The sequence below is a fragment of the Onychomys torridus genome, chromosome 11 (genome assembly GCF_903995425.1).
Source record: "Onychomys torridus chromosome 11, mOncTor1.1, whole genome shotgun sequence".
Lineage (NCBI taxonomy): Eukaryota > Metazoa > Chordata > Mammalia > Rodentia > Cricetidae > Onychomys > Onychomys torridus.
In genome coordinates, this window is record NC_050453.1 from 28,252,566 (window position 1) to 28,277,658 (window position 25,093).

Genomic DNA, 25,093 nt, shown 5'->3' on the forward strand with positions numbered 1-25,093 from the left:
AAAAAAAGTTTGTTTGGGGGTATTTTATCTTCATCACAGCAACAGCAATGAACGTAAAACAAAAATAAGATTACTTGTAGAACAGCAAGTACAGACACAAAAAACGAGTTTTGAATTCCTGTGTTGAGCTTGGTGACAAAGTGCACACTGATGTGGGAACAGGGCACTGGGACATTTAGCTGAGTCTGGTGGGATGTGACACTTGTCTCAATTGGGGTTTCTATTGCTGTGAAGAGACACCATGACCACAGCAACTCTCATAAAGGAAAACATTTGACTGAGGTGGTGGTTTATAGGTTCAGAGGTCCAGTCCATTGTCATCATGATGGGGAGCATGGTGGTATGCAGGTAGATGTGGTGCTGGAGCTGAGAGTGCCACATCTGCAGGCAACAGGAAGTCAACTGACTGCCACACTGAGAGGAGCTTGAGCAAAAGAGACCTCAAAGCCCTCCCCCACAGTGACACACTTCCTCCAACAGGGCCACACCTCCTAATAGTGTCTCTCCCTTTGAGGGCCATTTTCTTTCAAACCACACTCAAACTGAACAGTTCAAGAAAATGCCAAGGACAGCACAGAAGGCATTCTGGAGTACAGGGGCACAAAAAAAACTATGCAATTCATCCAAGTGCTATAAGTGTCCCTCATGGTACAGCATTGCAAGGAACTGGAAGAGAAGAAAAGTGGATGTAGAAACTGGTACTAAGCTGTGAATGTGGAAAGCTCAGATCCCCGAGATCCTTAAGTGCACCCTAAGTCACCAGAGTGTTTCAGTCAAGGCTGACGAAGTCCAACAGGATTGCAGACAGACAATGTTAAGTCAGACGTTAGTCTTTGTACAAAATGTACTGTCAATTGAACTACTGGATATTTTAGTTTTCAATTTTGTGTGTAGGAATATTTTTACTTTGTGTGTGTGTGTGTGTGTGTGTGTGTGTGTGTGTGTGTGTGTGTTTTCCTGGCTGTCCAGGAACTCACTCTGTAAACCAGGTTGGTCTCAAATTCACAGAGCTGGGATTAAAGGTGTATACGGACACTACCACTCAGCACATTTTCACGTCCTGAATGCCATCACTGAGGGAAACTAAGGTATGGCATGGTTGTGTGTGAAGTTAGGGCATGCCCTCCTAGGTGATGTGTGTGATACTTTAGTTCCTCACCAGGATCCAGTGGGCCTAGTTACCCATCAAGTTAGGGCTGTCACTGCGTAAGTGTCCAGGGCCTGAATCTTCTATGTCCATTGCTGGCTTCCTGCTGTAATCTAGTTCTAAGGGGCCATCATTGAGCTTCTTACAGTGCTGGTCAAGTCTTCCTTTATAAAACACGAGGTGCAGTTGGCAACTTTATCAAAATGCTATTCTCCTTAAATAAAACATTTAAAGCACTCAATTTCATTTTGAACTTCCTCAAGGAGCTGGGGAAACATATTGATTAAGTGCCTTGGAGGGAGAGATGCATCTGCCTTGAGGAAGAGCTGGTTGTCGGTTCTCGAAGCTCATTCTCTCTGAAGCACCGTAGGTCGACGTCTGGAGAAGAGGGACCAGAGGAAGACTCCCCGGGCCTGCTCTGAGCGCCTTGGGTTTGACTCATTATGAAAACCCACTTCATTTCTTAGCTATTTGAATCTGAAGAGTCACTGTGGGAAAAAAAAAAAATCTGCTTTTCAGGCTCTCACATGAAAACTGCCTTGAGCACAGACTTCACTTCTCTTCATAAATGGCCTTTTCCCATGAAAATCTATTGCTATGAATTTGTTAAAAGTTGCCCAATGTGTTGTTTTAATTTCTAGAGCAAATGCTAGAATGGGAAAAAAAATGTAGTGTTATGGAAAGCTTTGGTTAGATTAGTCTGAGGCTTTGTTTACATGGAGGAAATGAATGAGTCTTTTCTTTTATTATTTAAAAGTCACATCTATTTTAGAAGTCATATAAGTGAAAAAATACATATGTGGATAGTAGTTCACAAGTTAAATCATATGTGAGTTCAATTATGATTTACTAATTAAGTTACAACTACAGCAGCAGTTCCAGGGGTGGGAACTCACTGATGGATAAGTCCCTCCCCAGTAGAGGGTTTTCCTCATAACCGTGTGAGAGAAGGAGGCTCTGTTCTAAAGCTGAGACACACAGGAAGAATTCTGCCCAAGTGTGTCCTCCACGTGAGAAAAGAAAACACAAAGATGCCATTCATCTCTGAGAAGAAAAATGAAAGAATACGAGCCAGAGAGGGGATACAATGCGCAGATCACTTGCTTTGACACTGGAGTGTCAACAACAGACCTCACACTCTCATGGACTCAGGATGCCTTTCCTACAGGAGCTGAAAAGAGTACATGGGTGGGTGACTGTATTTGTCATTCTAGGTTGCTGGATCAAAAAAAGTCACAGATTCTGTGTCCTAAACTTTGTAAGTTTATTTCCCACCATTTTATAAGCTAGAATATCCAGGGCAAAGGTGTCAGTACATCCGTTTCTGGTGAAGGATTTTTTCCAATTGCAGATGGATGCTCTGTTGCTGTGTCCTCCTGTGACAAAGAGACAATAAACTTTCTCCTGTCTCCACCATCATGACTTAAGTTACCTCCTGTCCTGGCTAGCTTTAATTAAGGACAGGTTCTAAGTCCTCAGACAAGGGATAAAACTGGTTTGTGAGCATGTCTGTGGAGAATGGTCTTGATCGTTAGCTGATGTAGGAGGGCCCGCCCACTGCGGGTATCACCATGACTTGGTTGGGTGCTCCTGGGCTGTATAAGAGCACTAGCATGATCCTGACAGTGAGTCAAAAAGCAGTGTTCCTCTATTGTTTCTGTTTCCTCTTTTGAGTTCCTGCCCTGACTTCCCTCAGGGATAGACTGTGATGGGGAAGTGTAAGCAAAATAAATCTATGCCTTCCCTAAGTTGATTTTGGTCTGAGAGCCTTATCTCAACAGAAGGGAACTAGAACACGCTCAAAGGTCTACATATCCAAAGACCACAACCATGACATCCAGGATTAGTGTTCCAACATATGAACAGCGGACCAGGGTTGGGGGCACAAACAGTCCATAGAAAGAGAGAAACAAAGAATTCCCCTGTTCTGTGGGACTTGGGAAGGCAGAAGACACCTTCCAGTATCTGTCCAAAACCACCTAGCGACTCTGACAACAAAATACACAATAAATATGTAGGAGATGAAGCCTGAGGTAGGAGAGGAGAAACAAAGCCAGAACAATCAAGAGAAGAGATTAAAGGGCTCCTCTAACTAAGGTGGTGATGGGATTGGGTTTCTAAATTCAGACTAGGCTGAGTGACATCGAGAAGGTGTGTAGGTGTGCGGAAGGCTCTGGTGGGATTTGTCACTGAGCTACAGTGACAACAGTCTCCATGGAGCCCTGGGTGTGGATGCTCTGTCTGAGAAGTCTGGCAGCAGAAAGGAGCCGGAGGGCTGCTTTTTCATGCTTTTATGACCACAGGAGAATACGGATGCAAAGTGGACAACTGCTATTATACATGTGCTGTGTCTTTGCCATTTCTATCAATGTCCTTAACCTCCTTTGGACAAGTGTTTATGTCCCACTGAGTTAGTTAGATCACCATCTCAATAATGAAAACACTAGTAATTATGATCTTATAAAAGTAAAGGTGTGTTGGGCTCATACTTTTTGAAGTTCCAGCCCACAGTCAATTGGCCCCCTTGCTTTGATGACCTGAACATCATGATAGGAACCCATGGCTGTGCAAAAACTGCCTATATCATGAGCCAGAAAGCAAAGAAATGCTAAGCATCTACAATTCCCTTAAAGGAAACACCCCTAATGATGAAAAGACATTTCCCAGCAGACACTGTCTCCCAAAGTTCCAGTGCCGTACAGTCGTTCCAAAAGCATTTGCTACTGGGGCCTTTGGCTGACAATCCTGACCATAAGTGGATTTGCTTCTTTATGACCACCATGACTATCTAAAATATGAACATGTGACTCAATGTGGGTAGATCACAGTCTGGGATTGTTCTCTGAAGTGAAGTTCTTCTCCTGTCTGGTTAAATATATTGGTAAAATGTTCCTCTTGGACGGCTAGTGACGAGCTCCTGTAGACCCTCCACCCCTCATGTCACTCCAGGATCTTTCTAATAAGCCACTTCCCACCCTTCTGTTAAAAAAATGTTAGCCTGAATTGGCTTTCTATCACGTGTAACCAAAAGATTTTTTAATGTTATTCTCTTTTAATTGAAAATAGATTTTTCATACACTATATTCTGGTTATGATTCTCTCCCCCAATTCTTCCCAGATCCTCTCCACTACCTACCCACCCAAATCAAAGCACAGAGATGCACAGTCACACACATTCATACACAGAGAAATCCCATAAACACACAAAGCCAGAAATCATAATATATAAGCCAAGACCTGTAAAGTTTAAAAATAAAATGCCCACAGCATTACGAGACAAAAAAAAAAAAAAAAAAAAAAAAAACCAAAACAAAACAAAAAAGTCTCTCAAAATTCCACTGACTTTGTACTGCTGGGTGTGGGCCCGCCCTTCTGTGTGGTTGTATACCCAGTGAGATTCCACTGGATAAAATTAATGTTTCCCTGGAGAGTGGTTGTCAGTTGGAGACAGCTTCTGTCCATGTCCCCTCTCAGCACTGGACCCCATCTGGCTCAGACCTGTGTGGGTCCTGTGCATCATCCGCTCTGTTGTGTCTCGAAGGCCTTGTTTCCTTGGTGTCCCCTGAGCGGAGGGATTTGATGCTGACATCCCAGTTAGGACCGAGTGTCCCAAGGTTTCTCACTCTCTGCACACTGTCCAGTTGTGGGTCTATGTGCTTGTTCCCATCTCCTGCAGGAGGAGGCCACTCTGATGAGGGCTGAGCAAGGCACTGATCTATGAGCACAGCAGAATGCCTTTAGGAGTTGTTTTATGGTTATGTTTTATGCTATTTCTTTAGCAGAAAAGTCGTGTTTGGTTTTCCTCTAGGTCCCTGGCCTTTCTAGTTTCAGGTTCTTGGTCACATGAGCAGTGTCAGAAAAGGCAAAGACTTTCTAAACAAAACATCGATAGCACAGGCACTAAGATCAACAATTAATAAATGAGATTTCATGAAACTGAGAAGCAGAAGCTTCTGCATGGCAAAAGACACCATCATTTGGATAAAGCGGCAGCCTACAGAATCGGAAAAGGTTTCTACCAACTACACACAGGATAGAGGGCTAATATCTAACATCTATAAAAATCTAAAAAAAGGGGGGAGCATCAGGAAAACAAATAACCCAATTTAAAATGGGGTACAGATCTAAACAGAGATTTCTAAAAAGAGGAAACATAAATGGCTGAGAAACACTTAATGTTCAACATCCTTAGTCATTAGGGAAATGCAAATCAAAACTACTTTGAGATTTCACCTTACACCAGTCAGAATGGCCAAGATCAATATGACATCTTGTGCTGGTGAGGATGCAGAGTAAGGGGTACACTCCTCCATTGCTGGTGGGAGTGAAAACTTGTACAGCCACTCTGGGAATCAGTGTGGCAGTTCCTCAGGAAGCTGTAAATAGATCTACCTCAATATCCAGCTCTACCACTCTTGGGCATAAACCCAAAAGATTCTATGTCCTGCCACAGATACACTTGCTCATCCATGTTCATTGAAGCTTTATTCATAATAGCCAGAAATTTGAAACAGCCTAGATGCCTGTCAATAGATGACTGTACTTTAAAAAATGTAGTACACAGGGTGGCAGTGGCACACACCTTTAATCCTATCACTTGGGAAGCAGAGCCAGGTGGAACTCTGAGTTCAAGGCCAGACTGGTCTACAAAGCGAGATCCAGTACAGGCACCAAAACTACACAAATAAACCCTGTCTCAAAAAAAAAAATAGTTGTACATTTACATAGAATATTTACATGAAAAAGAATATTACTCAGCCATTAGAATGAATGAATTAATTAATTAAATTCTCAGGTAAATGGATGGAGCTAGAAAAAAAAAATCATCCTGAGTGAGGCAACCCAGACCCCAAAAGATAAATATGGTATTGCCTTAGTCAAAGGTCTATTGCTGTGAAAAGATACCACGAACATAGCAACACTTACAAAGGAAAACATTTAATTGGAGATTGCTTACAGTTTCAGCACAGAGTGGCAGCATGCAGGCAGACATGCTGCAGGAGAAGGAGCTGAGAATTCTACATCAGGGTCCACAGGCAGCAGAAAGAGAGAGTCACTGGGCCTGGCTTGGGTCCTTGAAACCTCAAAGTCCACCCTGCCACCCCTATCCTCCCCAGTCCCCCCACCCCCGGTTACACACTTCCCCCAACAAGACCACACCTCCTAATCCTTTCCAAGGAGTGCCACTCCCTAATCACTAAGCATTCAAACATGTGAGCCTATGGGGGCCATTCTTATTCAAATCAACACACACACACACACACACACACACACACACACACACACAGAGGAGACTGGAATGGGAGGATTAAGTGGGGGAGGGGAGAAAAGACGGGAGTAAGGAGGGAATGCAGGGTGAGATAGCTAAAACTAAAGACAAAGACTCATATGGAAAGCTAACACAGTAGATGCTTCTTAAAATACATACGTTCATGTAACAAATCTAATGGAAACACCAAATAGGGGAGATGGAGCCCCAGCTAGATCTCTCTCATCACCAAATGAAGCTTCCAGTACTGGGAATGGGTGACATCTAATCAAGTTGCTGGCCAAAGGGGCCCCATGGACACCCCAAACAACCCAGGCTGTTGCCAAGGGTATTGGTTGCTCTTCACAAACTGATGGTAAGGCCCTATGTGTTCCTGTATAACATGGTTATTGAACATGGAAAAGTTGAGCTGGTGTCTACCTAGAGCCTTGACCCCTACAGACTAGTATTGATGGTACTGGAAGACGCTCTTCATACTACTAGAGGAGAAAGATAAAAACTAACCCAGCCACAATCCGTACAATCTATAAATGATACGTCTGCACAACGTGCTAGTGCAATAGGGGCACCTGGACACATGTACCTCTGAGCAAAGCTAAATGTGCATGTGCGTGTACAACAATAGTGATTAGAGATCATGAATTTGGGAGGGGGGACATGAAAGGATAGGGAGGTGCAGCAGTGATATATATATATATACAGTTCTCATGTATGAAAGTTCTCAATTTTTTTTAAATAAAAATTTTAAGGAACATGGGTGAATTAACTTTCAGCAAATTGTTTTATGTGTACCAAGAGCTATTCATGTGGAGGTGTTAAGCTTTTCTGTGTGGTTTTTGAATTTAGAATTTTCCATATTATGTCTTTAAGGTAGACTCTGGTGATTAGTACTTGTGATTAGACATCCTATGTGGGAGCCTGTCCCTGGAGGAAACTAATTCTCCCCTTGTGAGAGTCTCCACTTCATTTTCATCTAAGGATGGTATAGATACGGCTTTTTAAGACCCATGCACTCCTGCCTCTGTCCAGCACGGTGACTCCTGGAAAGTTAAGAGATTCAGGCGTTCCAGTGAATGCTGGCCACTAGATGGCGTGTCGAGATAACTCAATGTCCCTTCCTGGGGCTGGCCAGCTCCTCTACTCCTGCCATATTGGATGAGTGAGTCATCTCAGGCCACCTGAAAGGCACTCAGGAAATGCTCAAAACCAATTCAGCAGAGAATGGAACTTTCACCTACATGGTATGATAAGAATTAGGATGTCTCTGCCAAGAGAATGTCTCTGCCAGGAGATTCTGAAATCAGCCTACTTCTTACTTCTTTGAATTAAAAGTATATAAAAACTTAGAATGGATTTAGCCGAAGTGAAGGAAAATAGATAACGTTATTTCTCCTTATTCTGTCTCATTCAATAGGCCTAGCCTTCCTTGCTTCTTGAATAAAATCTAGATCCATAATTCCTTTAGGTATTCCTCACAATGGATGACCCATTCACGTTTAGCCCCTAAAATAGCCTTATGTCTGCTATTTAAACAGCCATTCTCTTATAAAGATCCAATTCAATACATATAAAGCCAAATCTCTCTACTATCCCATTTATCTTATTAGAAATATGCATACTTTATTATTTTCCTGTCTAGCATGTCTTCACTCAGTTGCCCCTCAGAGTCTTAGGCTTTCTGGGTGCTGGGTATATATAGATTTGGGCAGTGGGGTACATTAAAAAGGAGGAAAGGTCTTTTGCGACCGGCACTAACATATCATGATATCCCACCACATATGTTCACAATTAAAAAGTAAAAACCACACAAAAATACAGGAAATCATGAGCAACAGTTAGCAAATTTTCAAGTTCCAAAATGAAAACTCCAAACATTATATGTATTAAAATATGGGCTGTAAAATTGAGATGGATAGTTGCAAAGAGATAAAATGAACTGTACATAAGAATAAGGTGTGACGGTATCAAAATGACCACATAGATTTGTCAAAAGAGCTAAGTTGAACACCCAGAACTGAAAAAATATATTAGAATTGAGACTGGAATCAATTGATGAGAAAAATTAGTGACTGTAAGATAAATGTGAAGAAATTACCCAGAATAGAGAGCAGAGACAAAGAAAGAGAAAACACGAAAACTATATTAAGAAACACAGAGAGTAGAACAAAAAGATGTTAACATTTAATTGGATTTGTCAAAAGAGAGTTTGAAGATGAAATATTTGATGTGTTAATAGCTTCAAGTTTTCCATAGTTGATGAAAAGCCAACCCACGGACTGCGGAAGCCCAAGTCCCAGCTGGAATAAATAAGAGGAAACCCACAGTGACACGTTCATTAAAACCTAAGGACACTAGAGACAAAGGGAAACATTTAAAAGTGGCCAGAAGCAGGATGCGCAGGAAGAGTCCCGGTGAGGGACCAGCATTGATGGTGCAGCAGACAGGGCACCCTGAACCAGACCAGTGACTTTTTGTGATGAACGCCTGCACGTAAAGACATATGGACACAGGGGTTTACTGTGTGATTCACTGTGTCACAATGCAGCTTCCATGATGAGATTTTCCCTTTCTTCTCATCTTTTACCCTTTTTTCTCTTAAATTTTACTTTGTTTTATTTGGGGGAGGGAGATGGGTGGGATCAAGAGGCATGATCCAAAAGATACAATGAATAAATAAAAAGAAAGCTTTCTTTAGAAAGTAGCCAGAAGACCAAGGTAGGTTAGCGAGTGACAAGGAAGAAGAGCTGGGTTGGTGACTGACCTCTCAAAGCGACAGTGGGAGTCAGAAGGGAGTGAAATAAGGAAAGTGACTTAGGAGTGAGATTCTCTGTCAGGGACAAGACACTTGGATTGAGATCAGCAAAGACCAACAGTACATCCTAACAAGGGACCAGCATAAAAGAAAAACAGTTCACAAAGAAATCTAAAATGCAGCCAGAAAAGATTTTTAGGGGGGAGGGGAAGCAGTGGTTCTAAACATACTTGAGAAATTTTTTAAAAAAAATTATTTTCTAAGGGCCGGAAAAACCAAGATGGAGTTAAAACATTAACCGAATAGCAGGAAGTCCCGAAGAAGCACAAGAGTCTAACTGCTTTAGAGTCTAATTTAAACTAAATCTACATGGAAATATTTTAACAGAATTACTAAAAGAAGAGGGTTAAGCTCAAACGTTTTCAGCAAGGACAGATTGTCTGGAATCCCTTGACAGGGCCCAGCCATCAAAGGGATTAATAGCTCCCCCAGGTACTTACCACCGTTTATGCTCACAAAGGTTTTTAATTGTCTTCCCTTAATTACAGTGCTGTGGAAGTGTCTCAGGTCTCTTCAGAAACTAAAATGTCCTCCCATGAATGGCCCCCCTCCTCCCTTCCCCAAATGTGAGTTCTATCAGGCAAATACTGACTCTCTTCTTGAAAATGAGCCAGATACCATCATTGTCCAACTACCACATCTACCTGTGTCCTGAAATGCTATAGCAGTGAGTTTACCTGGCCAGTAGCTCATTAAAACGTGCTGGAACACACAGTAGCTGGCCGTGTCTGCCTCTACAATATAGTGCTTAGGCTATTCTCTGGAGAGTGTGTACTGTATTATTATTATTATTATTATTATTATTATTATTATTATTATTATTATTAGGCTAGCAGTACTGGGCTTCACAATTCCATTTCCACACATTGTCACTTTGTATGATTCCTTACCTGGAGAAAAACACTTACTGTAAGATCATAACACACCATAATCATGTTAATTGAGTATAACAAAAGTAGATGAAAATGCTTTATTTACTTTAAAACATTACAACCGAATGCACTTTGTATGTCTGACATAGGAAAAAATCATGGGTAACAGTGACGCAAACATTTCAGTTTCCATGTCACAGACAAGGCACGAAACAACTGGGCAGGTGACTCTCATGAAGCAGGCGTCTTCTCTTCACCTCACTGTCCGAATGTCACATTCTTTATTCTCACAAGGAAATTTCTCACGGAGTAGTGTAACACCTCTGTTAATAAACGTGCGGGAGAGAAGCTCTGGGCATCTTTCTCAGCCTTTTGGATACAAGGAGTCAGACCACATTGATCCCCCTGTCCAGTTAGCCCCACCCAAAACTCTAACCAGACTTCCAGCTCAACTGCTACAACTTTCCCCTCACCTTCGTCTCACTCTAGATCTGGATCCTCAGTTCTACCTCTATTAATATATATTAATATATATATATATATTGAAGACCACGGTTCCTGCTCACAACTCTGCAATTCTGACCCTGGGTGAACCTGTAGCTTGGCTTAGAAATTCCTCTTTGAGAAGAATCCAGAAAGTTGCGACACATTTGTCAAAGCCTTCCCCGCATCCCCCTCACAGCATGGTGCTGAGAAGGAACCTTCTCCAGCCAAGACACCTCTCTCTCAGGGCAGGCTTCTAGGAACATCATGTGCCCAGATGAAGCAGCAAATGCCTGTCTCCGTGGCTTCTCCTCACCACACATCCAGTTGTGAAGAGAATAAAACCGGAGTCTGGGCCTGTGACTGCAGGGATCTGAAAGAACCCTAGACAGTCGGAAGGCCATCTAAAGACGCTAAACGCCTTTTAGGCAATAGGCGAGTCACTTGGCATATCCAGCCTCAGCTCCACACTCGGTACGATGGGAGAACATCTAACCTGCCTCTATCACAGGGTTTGCTGTGAGAACAAATGAGAGAATGCTTGTGGAACTGGTCAGTAAACAGAATGTATCACAAATGTAATGCACATAAGCATTAAAAACTGACTTTACCACCCCAGCAATGCTAACCTCAGGCCGCTGCTTAAGAAAGCAGCTCAGCCTCTCTCTACTCAGCTTTGATGCTAACGGGGGCCTCTGAGCTGCAGTGATCATCCCACGTAACTAGGAGGTAGGGCACTGGCAGGGAAAACTAGGCACTATTTTGCTTCTAGGACCTTAGACCTTCTATGGATGATTTCTAAACTCTGCACATCACTTCTAAACTCCCATAAGATCCTGGCAGCAATTAAACCTGACTTTGGAAGAGAGAATGTTGTACATTTTATCATTTTTTTCCTCCACCTGCTTTCGGTCCTAAAATGAAAGTTATGTTATTAGCAAGGCTGTTAATTTGTACCCTTTAAAAATGATTTACATTTGCCATTTTCCCTGATGGCTCCTTTCTTACTATTCACGATCTAAGTTTTATTCAGGATGGCATCAAGGGAATAAGAAAATTACCTGTAATTCCTGTTGTCTGATCTGAGCCTGTCACAACACATCACTATTCTGGGAGTTGGAACATATCAAGCAGGCTCCTGGAGAGGGCTCCCAACCCTCTCCCTTTAAACGTTTCCTTTCAGCTGGGCGGTGGTGAGCCAGTCTCCAGTGTCACAGCCAGACTGCTGGGTGCCTCACAGTACCAGTCTCAAAGGAGTCAGAGGTACCTCACCTTGATATTTGAATAAAATAATCCATAGCCCAAACAATACTTACAGCCAGCAGTTAGGGGTGCACCAGAGGTCTGATTTGGTGTGACACTGCCCAAAGGTATCTACCACAAGGCTCTCTGAAATTACATGTCCAGAGTCCAAATCTTTACTCCAGATCCACCCATCTATTCTCCAAGGCACAGTCCAACAACACTTCTTGACAGTGGCAGTCAAGTAATCCTTGTGGTTTTGATTTATTATTGTTTGGATCTTGAAGACCGAGTATCATGTGGCTCAAGCCGGCCTTGAACTCACTATGTAGTTGAGGATGACCTTGAACTGCTAATCTCCTGCCTCTATCTCCCAAATGTTGTCACTTCCCCCTAGTTTGTGCAGCGTTCAGGATTGAACCCAGGGCTTTGTGCATACTATCTAAGCACTACCAACCCATGTCACATTCCCAGCCCTCCAGGCAAGTGATTTATTTGACCAAGTATTTTTAAACTCCTTTTTTATGTGTGTATTTTGCCTGCATGTGTGTCTGTGCACCACATGTGTGCAGTACCTGCAAAGGCCAGAAGAGGGCATTGGTTCCCCTGGAACTGGAGCAGGGAGGCACCATATGCTGAGATGAATGTGGATCCTCTGGAAGAGCAGCCAGTACTCTTAGCCACAGAGCCATCTCTCCAGCCCCCCCTTACTTAATTTTTAAAAATGTATTTTTATGTTATAAGTATTTTGCCTACATGTGAGTGCATCGTGTGAGTATAGTGCTTCCAGATGCCCTAAGAGATCACTGGGTCTCCTGGAGTTGGAGTTACAGACAGTTGTGAGCCATTGTGAGGATGCTGGGAACCAAACGGTGCTGGGAACCAAACTCAAGGTCCTGTGCTAATTCAAGCAATTCTTCTTATGGCCAGGCAATTTTGGAAAACAGATCCAACAGGAAAGGCCTAAAGATTGGGAATCCAAAGATCAGATAGGTTTGTGCCTTCATTTATGGGAGTGATGGTTTATCCATCTATTTAAAAAGGGGTGGGGAGTGGATGAACTAAAGCAGCGTCTGTTACTCTTTTTCCTCTCAAAGACTGCTTAAGATCTAACCAGATTTTTATATGTAGTGCCAGCCTCTGCTCACCCTGGTGTGCCCAGCCTTACACCAAGTGCATAAGAAAGGGGGTGAAATGCCATGTGAAATTTCTTACATTAGTGCAAGTCCTGCACTCAAAGCTGGCCTGGAGGAGCAGATGCTGAGCTCCCCAAGGCATGCTTGGGTGGGAGAAATGAATACTATCCTCAGTCTCCTAATGAGTCTACACCTGGCCCAGAGAAGAACTCTGAGCACCACAGGACACCTCCTGCCACCTGCTTCCGAGCTCCCTCCTCCAGCCTGTCCCTGACTCAGCTGTGACTCACAGGCAAAGACAGGAGCTCCAGCCCTCCAGGGCCTCTGTCACTCATCCCTCTCCGTTCTCCTTCACCTCTTCTCAGTTTAGATTTTCACAGCCTGGCTTTGCAGATCACTGCGCCTGTCCTAAAAAAACGGGATGGATGGACAAACAACAACACTTAAATATCAAAATATTCCCATTTAAGTTTTAAAAAATTTAAATCTCTGGGTTTATTATAATTTATCCATAGCACTATTTCCTTTCATATGCATAAAATATTCTTATCCTTTCTTGGGCATGTCTCAGCTTCCTTATTAAATTGTAGGGACTCAAGTGGATGGAGATCACATCTTATACCAAACTTACTTTATGCCCTAGGAACACAGGAAAGGAACTAATATGTATAGGCACTTCCTATGCAGGACAGACTATTGGGGTGTGTAAAGAAAAGTCGATGGGAACCAAGGACAGCCAGCTTTGCCTTGTCCATGGAGCATTATCTCTTATCCACACACCCAGAAACGACTGCTTTCTCTCTCTACTGAAGGTCTGGAAACTCAAATGATTCATGCAGTCCTACAAAGAGCAATCTGAGCCCCCTTCCCAGTCATTTTAAAAGCCTGTTATCATCTTTACATTGATTTTTTTTTGTCTGCCTATAGTCTTCTTGCCTTTGGAACTTTATGTTTCCAATTCTAACATGTTTTTCCTATTGCCCCCCTCAGCTTTCACTAAGCTCACACATGCCCCTGGCTTTCCAAAGCAATCTATATGGTCTCCGTAGCCTGTGCTATGGGGCTCTTTGGTGGTAAGAAGCCTGACACAGTGCTCAGTGTAACAATAGCTACTGCAGCTATCCAATATTCTTCAGAAGTGCCTGAGCAAGTTGAAATCAAAAGCTGGTGATTAAGAAGTGATGTTTCTGCCATATTGATTTAGAGCCCAAACAGACAGACCAGACCAAGGCTTTCTGAGGCCAGGGACATTAGCAAGTCTAAAACTCAGCACCAGGGTTATGGCTTTTGTCTTCCAGCCCTTGGAAGTGCCAGCGCTGGACTGAAGTATCTTCCTGTTCTATCTAGGGCAGGCCAAAGTAACTGTGGCATCCTCTGGCAGGCCAGTTCTCCCCCAAGCAATGATATCAGCTTATCCCTCAAACCCTCACCCAGCAGCTTCTTACATCACACACATGAGACCTTTTTTAGAAATGTTGTGAAGAATAATGGATACTAGCAGAACAACCTTTGGAATTCCAGGCAGGTGACCCTGGAAAAGTCTTGAGGAAATTCTGACCAACCTTCTTCAGAGGCTATACATAGACCGGTAAGAGAATAGATTACGGCTGGATTATGGGATAGCGAGCATCATCTTCCCCCAGTCATTTCACCCAATCACGTGTCTCCCCACAATAATGCAGGCTGAAGTCGGTCAAGGAAAGTGAAAGGTGAGTGAGGAACTGATTCAGGGCCAAACATTCTGACATGCGAGAGGTTTATCCTCGATGGTGAATGAGCACACACATAGGAGTACCAAACTTCTCCTCTCAAGTGGGAATCCTCAGTTTGGACTCGGCTCAGCTAGGCAGTTCTCTTGTTGGTCATGGCTAGATGCTCTTCTGAGTCTGTGCTGAGTTAGTGAAACTGTCACATACAATGACAACAGTGACCAGGCTCTTCTCTCACCATGGAGGATACATTTGATAGGGTCCGAGAGGACAAACTCCATGCACAGGAATAATGAGAAGGAAGAGTTCATGGTTGCTTTGGCAGTTTACGAACATTACAAAGTCCAGAGCCTTCTCAATTTGGGATTTAGGCAAAACCAATTACTTTTGCAAGGGTAGGAAGAGGAAGTGTTTCTTGCTGAGAAAGTGGTGCCTTTCTTCTCTCCAAAGCATCTACAGTGGCAGGTCAGGGAGGCCAAGAGGGGTGGACACCACATCCCTGGTGCCCTGCAGTGGCAGAATCAGGGTGGTAGAAATAATCCTTAAATGAAGTACAGATGCAAAAAAAAAAAAAAAAAAAAAAAAAAAAAATCTGAGTGTGTTTGTGGGGAAAACAACCCACATTCAAGATCCAAAGAGACTGCATATTATTTTCCTCTTAAATTCTTCTCCATTTCTCCTCACTGCTTTCTTTTCTCGCCCTCTTCCAAGTGTGTGTTTTGAACATCTGTCAAAGGCACCTGATGACAAGTTAGTCACACTGCAGAGTGGAGTGGGACACCCTCAGACGCACCAGCCCCTCCCTGAAAAGTTCAGGAGAAGAGAGGAGAGGAAGAGAGAGAGGCTTAGGAGTTCAAGGCTTGGATGTCACTGTGCACAACAGAAAGATGAGAAGCAGCTTACGTCCCCCGAATGGAAAAAGAGACCACTTAGACAGCTTTTCAAAATGCTATCCTGTTTGTCCCAGCCACTTAAGACTTGTGAGTCAGAGCAGCAAATTGAAGCCATTTCTGTGATTGCCCAGGAGGTCACTGCCATTAAGCTCACCAAAGGCCTTCTGATTTTAGCATAACGATCTCATTGACCAATGCCTGCAGGTGATGGGGATAAAAGGTATATTTTACCTTGAAGTTATCTCTCTTGTGAGCAGAAGGTCTTTTAACAGTAGTAATAAATTCTTCTGTCTCTAAGCACAGAACAGCACTTGTAGAAAAACATACCACAAGCATGGGTAATTTCTAGAGGTCAGGGGTCCAAAGCTACCTGTTTCAGAACTGGACACAGAGTCTTGATTCTGCTAAGGAAATGTGGGTGAGGCAAGATAGACCCCGTGGGTTATGATGTGGTACGTTCTCACACATCATTGTCTTCTTGGTAAGTTTCTCAAGATAGATTGGGCACCAGGGTTTGAAATCAGCCTCCTTCAAGGATGCCTCCTGTCCGTCACCAAAGCAGAGATCAACAAATCTTCCAAGGTGGTTGCTGGCCAGAGAAGGTCCTAGGCTTGCTGGCTCTCAGCTTTGTGTCTCATCTCCATAGTCTGCATCTGATTTCTAATGATCCAGAGTTGTGTCTTGACACCATCAGACCACAAGGGACATTCTGGTTGGAAAGTCACTCTAGGGAAAAGCACAAAGAGCCCCATATTAAACCACAGGCTGATAGAGCACCAGATACCACTTATGATAACTGGGAGAGTTGAGAACCTGCTCAAAACCAAGCGCACCTTGACTCAGGGCTTTGTTAGACATGTGACGATTATTCCAAAGCCCAGAAAAGGCTAACGCCAATATACATCAGATGGAAGTGGGCCCCATGGCCAAAGAATAACTTTCTATTGTCTGAAGGATAATGATGGTCAGAACTCTACAATACTGAGTGGTGGTGTACCGTTAACCTGAAATCACCTGAAAGCTTCTTCCTCCCTCATGGTACCTTGGTCATGGCATTTCTATAGTTCAAGAATAGCAAAAGACAGTAGCTTGGGAGAAAATAATAATAATGCCAAACATCTTTTTCCTCTTCATTGTCCTTCTCTCCATATTGCATATTCAAAAAATACCCAGAGCTGAGGGTATAGCTTAGTGGTAGAGTGCTTGTCTAGAATGGGCAAGGCCCTGGGTTTGAGTGCCACTGAAAGGAAAGGCAGGTAGGTAGGCAGGCAGCCCAGCTTGGAAGGGAGGAAACAAAATGTCGAGCAGGCAGGTTACCTGATGAACAGAAATTCTTGGACATGGAAAGTGATAGCCAAAGGACATAGTGTGTGGGGTGTGTGTGTGGGGGGTGTGTGTGTGTGAAGGGATGGGGGTCAGAAGTTCTTTGGCGCCCCACTGTGGACATGTGACTCTTCCCCAATGTTTCTGGAGTCCACAGCTCACTTTCAGGGGCTGAAGGAAGAGCAGACTGCTCTTGCATTTACAGAAAAAGCAGTAAAGTCTATGTAAGTCCATTAACAAGAAATCTGAGTGAAGGCAAAGGTTTCCTTCACATATGCAAGGTACTGTGCTCTGCATACACCCAAAGTCAGGAGGAAGCAGGTAAGTTGTCTTTTGTTAGTGTCTCTGAGATGTGTGCTCTTTGGCAGAGAGGAATGCCCACATAAGCATGCATTGAATATTTTGCACGCAGACCACAAAAACCCAGGTAAAGGCCAGCGGGGACGATTTTGAGGGTCTTTCCTACAATAGTCTACCCATTATCTACTCTACACAAATAAGTTTTATTGCTGTTGTTGTCTCTTGAGGGGTCCCACCCTTACTTCCTCCATCTGACCCTGGATAAAGTGAGGTTGATGACTTGGTGGCTCTCCTGGGCCTCCAACCCCGTATTTCCCACCAGGGGCCCTGCAACCCCCCACCCCCCATCCCCGACCCAGCTCAGGAGGATTCGGGGTGCACCCTCACAGTTTTCTTGGCAGGCTCCTTTTTCCTCCTCTTTTCCGAGTTGCTGTGGAAGGGCAGGTCGCGGCCGCGGTAGGACGGGGCCCGGCTCAGCTCCAGCTCGCTGTAGGGTGGCAGCGCATCCTCATCCGCCGCGTCGTCCTCGTCTTCGCCCTCGCTGGCCCCGGCCTTGTAAGTGGCGGGCGGCGACCAGGCGTAGTAGGAGGCGCTGCGCGGGCCGAGCTGCGCACCCAGCTTGGACGGCGTCTCCAGGCTGCCACCGCGGCTGGTGCTCTCGGCTCGCCCCTGGCGCTCCAGCACGCTGCTCAGGTACGAGTGGTCGTACTTGGGCGCGGTGCCCGGGGTCCGGCTCACCAGGCGCGGCAGCGGAGCCTCCTCGGGCGGCCGGCGACGTGCGGGACTGTAAGCCCAGCCGCGATCCCCGTCGCCCGGCGGCTCGCGACTGCGGCCGCGCCCGTAGTACTCGTCCAGAGAGCCGTCCTGGTAGAAGGGGCCGTGGGCCCGCGACTCGGAGCGCTCGAAGCGGCTCCCGGCCCGCGCCTCGTGGCTGTTGCCGTTGGCGCGTCGCGACCGCTGGCCGTAGGAGTCTGCGAAGGCCGCCAGCTCGTCCATCGACACGGCCGGCACGCCCGTGGCGAAGTTCTTCCGCGACAGCATCTCGGATTTGGAGCGCGGCTGGCTGCGGGCAGAGAGATGGTCACTGGTTACTGCGTTTGCGGGGAGGGGATCTTGCAAGACAACCCCCGCCGCGTTCCAGAGGCCCAGCCTCTGCCCTCCACCCAGCGGGATGAGTCACCTCGGCATTTTTCATGCCGCTTGTCCAGCAAGAGCAACCTAAGCTCTTTCACGAGTTTGTGTGAACGATCAGAATTGAGTTGTGTACCTAGAAATAGCTTGTGATCTCTGTGGTGCTGAAACAGATCACCTTCTGATCATGATGAGACCCTTGGTTGGCAGTCACACACTCCACCCATCCTCACAGCCTGGTGATATCTGGTGACAGACTGGGATATCTGGTGACAAGGAGAGGGCTGTCCCTCCCTCAGAGCCAAAGACCAAGTTACCTATTAAATCAGGAAGCCACAGAGACCTCGGCAGTGCGTAAAAGTTAGGTGAGGTCACTATCTTTTTGAGGGCAGATGATGGGTGATGATGCCAGTTAAGGAGGAAGCTGTGGTACACATTGTTAAATGTTGATTGGGCTTGGCTTATCACCCCAGGGAAAATGCCTTAGCATCTGGAACTTGGTGTTGCCTTGCCTTAAAATAGGGACATTAACAGTAGCTGCTTTTTAGAAGGATAAGGATTAATTACTAGGATGTTAATACGATGCATGACAAACGATGAGGACAATGGAGATGGTGGGTGGGAATCTTTAAAGGTTATAGAATAAAAACATAGGGAGAAAGCAATGTCCATGTTCATTAAGGGGCTGAAGACACACATTTCAACAAGCCTTACGTGATTACTTCTCACACATGATGTCACAAGGGTGTAACATATGTAGGAGATATTCCATAGACCTTAGAAAGAGATGTGGTGGAATAAACTAGAACAGACACATGATGGCCCCTGCCCACTGACAGCCATTACCTGTGCCTGAAGCTCTCACGGTCCTCTTTGTTATACTCCAGGGCTGGTCCCCGGTTATTCCCGCTGTTGCCTCCCATGACACCTGACCAGTAGTCAGGGTTGCTCTCCAAGTCCCCAGACATAGGAAACTGCTTGCTCCGCATCTGGTGGAAGGACTGGCGGAAATTGCTGTCATCATCATGCAGGGAGCTGAGTTCTGAGATGGTGTTGTTATCTGCAGGGACAAAAGCAGCCATCACAGAGTTTTCTACATGTTAGGAAGGGAATGCTGTTAAGGGCTAAGATTGGATACTCCAGAAACTCCTGCCTGAGGGCCTTGGTCCTGACCAGTGTGTGCTGTAGATTGCAGGGGTGGTATCTGTGTTCCTAGCTCAGCAGGAATGGACTCCAGCTCAACCCCAACTTGCTTACAGAGAGGGAGGCTTCCAGCGTGCTGTTCTCAGAACAGAGAGACAATTGTCTTTGTTCCACCTAAGGCAGGCTTCCCAGAACTCAGGCTGTCTGCAGCTGGCCCTTGTTCAAATGTTTTTCTCTGTCCTATATAATTTCTGTGATGAACTTCAATGATCCCAGCCACGTTGGGCCAAAAGAGACAAAGAGGGGGGAAAAAGCCATCAATCATTGCATCTTCCCGACTGCTGGCCCAGTCCCAAGAAAGGGGCTTTAGTACCATCACCATACATACTATTCTGCTCAATTTCCACCATTCTGTTCCCCAAAGAGCACAAAGTCAAGGTCAAGAGTATGTTAACATCTGGTTTCAATACGCTCACTTTTTAGACAATGCTCATGTAGGAGCCTAAAATATCCTGCCCACTTCTAAGGTCTGTTCCCCTCCCTACCAAAGTATTCTAGGTTTATGCAGTGGTGAGTGGCCAGGCTAGAAGTTTGGAGATAAGGAGGATGGACTTTGCTTTTATGTCCACTGAGCTGTAGCTTGAACTCTGGTCCCAGTCTTAAAAATGTAAGAAAGATGCCTAGTCACAGTTTTGTTATTTCCTAAGTAGCTTTGTGCAGAAGTGTTTATGGACTAGGACCAGAATTATGATCTGGGCTGAAAAAAAAAAAACCAGGAAATTTGATTATTTATAGAACTTAGAAATGTACTGGATTTCATTTTACTTAAAAAACAAATCTAGTGAACCTATTTGCAATGTAACTGGATCCATTTGTTTTCTAAATCTTTTCATTGAGACTTCAAAAATATTATTAAAAACAACATTTACTAGTTTAAGACCTTGTTGCCGAGTGAAAGGTAAGCCAAGATTAGATGTGGGAACGCAGAAATGTGTATCTTGGGTTCCCTCTGCTTTACCACCACCCTCAGTGATCCTGGGAGGAGCAGAGGGATTTTGTACAACAGCAGGACCTCCCCATCTTGTTTTTACAAAAAACACAGGAATAGCAATTTACACGAGGGATCATTGGGTTTTCAATTATAATAAAAATTTAAACTTATATTCCTCTTTAAGAAATTGTGTCTAGTGTGTGTGTGTGTGTGTGTGTGTGTGTGTGTGTGTGTGTGTGTCTGTGTGTGTGTGTGTCTGTGTGTGTGTCTGTTTCTGTCTGTCTGGTGGTCTGGTGCATGCCTATGTGTATGCATCTGGAAGCCGGAGGACTTGGTGTGTTCACCTTATTCTCACATTAAATTTGGAGCTAGGCTGGTGGTCAGCAAGCCCTAATCATCCTCTTGTCTCTGCCCCATACAGAGCTGGGGTTACTGGAAACTGCAACCATGTCCAGCTTTTTACATGGATGCAAACTGAGGCCCTTACACCTGTACATCAAGCATCTTATCCTCCGAGCCATCTCTCCAGCCCTTACGTCTCTTTCAAAAGGAAACAGCTCATAGACTATTGGTTAAAATCTAGAACATTCCCTCACAATTTCCATGAATCCCAATGTCCTAGTACACACACACACACACGCTTTAAAACACACTTGAGATCAATGCAAAACAATATTGTGGGTTCAGAACTTTCTCTAATTTTCAGCGAATACTTGACATTTTCATTTCTGCAGGTGGTAAGTACTATCACCGCTTGGCCACTCAGAGTAACAAGCTGTCCAGGTTATGTGTCACGCTAAAACTTCTGCCAAGGTGAACACTAACATCAACATACCCTTTGACAGACATCTAATAATGGCAGTTTAGGACAGGGGTACACCAACATTTTCTGTAAAGTACTAAGCAGGGAATGTTAGGCTTTATGAGCCACACTGGTTATAACCATTCAGTTCTGCCATTCAACAAGAAGTTATAGAAGATACATAAGTGAACTAGCCTGGCTGTGTTCCAATAAAACTTTTTAAAAAACAGAAATTGATACTCCTGTGCCCAGGAGATACTGTTTGCGGACTCCTGCTCTAGACATTCCAAAAATGTGACTACCACTTAGAAGGATAACACAAAGGAGAATCACAGTGTCCAACAAATTCGTGAACCTGGACCTCACACTCCCAAGTCTTACAAGTCTGTGAAACCAAGATATCTATTTTATAATGAGATGTTCTACACTGACCATTCCATGATCTGCTCTAGGGCTTTCTCTGTTCTTCAGGATAGAACCAACCTCTAAAGTGATCTATATTCGGACTCATTCCACACAGTTGTTCCACTGCCAATCTGGAGGCACTAGGTGATCTGGGTTCTATTCTTGACACTGGTGATTTTCTCTTCCTGGATCATTTCCTCCTCTGTAAAGGAGGTGGAGTCAGCAATCACTTCAAGGTCTCAACATTCAACCACCATAGTCTCAATATGTATCTGAGATAGGAGGCCAGTCGGCTTAGCTCAAAAGTTTTTGTACATAAGTCACAAGATTGGGGACCACCTAAGTTCTTCAAATTCCACTACTATACTCCCGAGCGCTCTGCTACCTCATCTGAACACTGCACAGGTTGACATGTACCGTCTCTAAGATCCCTTTCAACTCTAAGATTCCACTACATTGAGACCAGCTAGTTTTAGAACATCATTTGGATCAGGTAGTCAAGCACAGAAACATCACACATACTCAAGTCCATTCTTTACTTTTGATCCTAGTTATTAACTTTTCCTCCAAGCCATGACACTGGTAGGTTTCTTGCCCCAGCTTCTCCTGGATCTAGGATCTCTGTCTCTGTCCCCTTACAGAGATCCATGACAACACCGGTACAAGAGCTTGTCAAGTGCTGTGACATCTGCATTCCTGACATTCCAATCTGGAGATGGTCTTTTTATAGTCGGTTTGGTGGGAGGACGCAGCAATGGCTGCAACAGACAAGATGAATTTAGAATTGTAAACTGGGTGGAATATGTTGTCCTTAATCTGAATAAAGTTCCTCTAGTCTGGGACTGTTTTCCCAACAGCTCCATCAAGTCTGTTGTTGGTTCCAAGAAGAAGAGGGTTCAAAGAGAGTGTCTGGTGACCTCACTGCCAGGCTTGCCAGCATCCTCTTGATAATTAGCCCATCCAAGTCAGAACTGCCCTGCTCTGCCTCCCGTGATAGATGGTAATTTGGAACCCACTCTAAAGACTCAGCAGCATCAGCTTCAGTCTCCAAGGGCTGTGGATAAGCTAAGGGTTGGGGCCCTGCCACCAACAGACTTAGTAATTAACACGTTCTTTGACAAAAGGCACAGCCTCCTTGCTCACCCCACCATCTCCGTGGTTGGGCACCTCAGAGGAATTCCAGCCTCTTTTTCCTAGATCATTTACCAGAGTTTCTTCCATTGTCATTGCAGCCTCCAGGTGGTAAGTCAGCACGTGGTTGTTCCATACTGGGGCCCTTCAGGCTGGAGATCACTGATAGTGAATATTCACGTCTCGGGTGTGTGTGTGTGTGTGTGTGTGTGTGTGTGTGTGTATGTGTGTATGTGTATGTCTGTGCAGATGTGGGGGGGGGTGAGGGTGCTCCTCTACATAAATGCAAGAGATTGGCATAGTACCTTCCTTGATCCTCTCCACCTTATTTTTTGAGAAAGGGTCTTTTACTGAACCTGGAGTTCACTGACAGGCTAGAATGGGTGCCCCTTGAGCTCCAGGGATTGGCTTCTCTCTGCCAGCTCAGATGTGATCTGTTGGCCCAGCATTTACATGGGTGCTGGGGATCCTGAGCATGGGTCCTCACACTTGCTCAAGCAATGAGTTTACTGACTGAGCCATCCCATATCTTAAGTGACTATTTTGAGTATTACTTAAAGGGGGTTGTAAGGGGACTGTTCTAATGAAACATTTTAAACCCAGGATCACAAAACCACAGCGATCAAGACCAACTGCCCCACAGGCAGACATGACATAAACCACATGTCACTGTCCTGTCCTTCCCACAGAGGCCCTTCTATACCCTTCCATGTCCCCAGAGACCCTTCTGGGGGTTGGTGGTGTAAAAACTGCTGGCTCAGAGCTTCACATCGGATGACCCTCATGTCCTCTTTGGCTATCAAAATCCCGAATGAAGCACAGGCCACACGAAACTAACAGATGCTCACATCTGCCTCTCATCCTTCTGGCCGGATCGAACTGGGCCAGCTCCTTCTCGACGTAGTACAGGACCTTCATGGAGTCTCTCTCTTTGTCGGCTTGGATCCGGTAACCTTTGCGAACTGTTGAGGAAAGCACAGGAGAGGGAGATAAAAAACAGAAGAGCAAGCAAAGGGGTCCTCCATTCATTTCACCAAGCAGAAAGCGTGGTTCTGTTAAAACAACTCTTTCGGAACCCCCCAGAAATAATAAACTAGTTTATACACAGGAGGCACACGAGGTCCTCTACCAGAGGGTGCCATTGGAGCAAAGCCTGGAGGTCGACAACCAAACCCCACTGCAGAGTCCGTTCAGTCATTTGTTGACTTTCCTTCCTGTTGTCTGGCCTTCTACAGCTGTCCTGAAGCTCACCTCTGTGTAGCTTTTGAGTTCCACTGGAGGAACAAGCTCACAGGAAAATGGGAAAATAAAGATGCCTTTCAGTTTAGGGCCCACATCCCTCTCCAGCATGAGTTCACACTGTCCCTTGGTAGAAGTGCACAGACAGATCCCCAAGCATCACAGACCTTCACAAAGGCAGACTGAAAGCCTCCAGTTGCCTGGGAGATGGGAAAAAATCCCTTAAGCTGGATGGTGCGTGCCGAAGAGCTAATATTAGATTCTAGACTGCATACAGTCTCACGGAACAAGCCGCACAACACATGGATTTCTAATCACACTTCCACTTTATTTCCTTAGCATTTTCCTTTTAGGAAAAGAAATGCCATATTTTAGATGTGACTAATTTGATTCAACCTGCTGCTGTATGGTTTAGAGACAGGTGTTATTTTCAGGGCTTAATAAAACAAGACTAAAACAGGGGAAATAATACCATCTCCTCCATCTCCATCAGTCACACTGTCAGAGACAAAGGCTGCTCACTCCCCACATCCCCTAAATCTAGCCCAACATCAGCCCAAAGGGTGATAAGACAAACAACAGGCATAACAGACAGATGGGGCGGAGGTGGGAATGGAAATGAGAAAGGGGTAACTGGACAATACTCATTGGACACTGACGATGTGCCAGGCACTATGCTGAATGTTTACGAGGACGTTTGTTTCTCACAACCATGCAAGTGAGGACGGCTGTCCGTCATATTTTGTGGCTGAAAAACTAAAGAGGATTTTAGAACATGGCCAGAAATATTTGGCTTGGCGGCACCAGGCATGGAATCCTCTGGTCTCATGGACTGGAGCTTAACTGGATTAGGATATCCTACCTCTCTAAAGTATATAGAGGGATACTTTAGAAGGGTTTGTTTTTGTTTATTTGTTTGTTTTTAAAGAGATAGATGAAGAAGACCAGATAGCAAAGCCCAATGTGAGCAGTGGTCTTGGGTATTCCGGAGAGTGTAAGGTCTGAAGCATGGGCTTATCTTCTAGCCAGCAGGAATGTAAAATGGTAGAGGATAATCCCACTCCA

The 25,093-nt window shown here is 44.7% G+C and overlaps 1 protein-coding gene across 1 annotated transcript in view; it reads right to left on the reverse strand.

Moving 5' to 3' along the window:
• Positions 1-15,266: 15,266 nt before the first annotated feature.
• The window catches only part of Ildr2 (immunoglobulin like domain containing receptor 2), a 75,525-nt gene continuing 65,698 nt past the window's right edge, over positions 15,267-25,093 (reverse strand). The window contains exons 9-12 of the mRNA XM_036202690.1: positions 23,638-23,751; positions 19,164-19,377; positions 17,574-18,249; positions 15,267-16,289 (exon numbers count right to left, since the gene is read on the reverse strand). Of these exons, the coding sequence (XP_036058583.1) occupies positions 16,254-16,289; positions 17,574-18,249; positions 19,164-19,377; positions 23,638-23,751 (1,040 nt within the window). The 3' untranslated portion in view covers positions 15,267-16,253. The remainder of the gene's footprint in view (positions 16,290-17,573; positions 18,250-19,163; positions 19,378-23,637; positions 23,752-25,093) is intronic.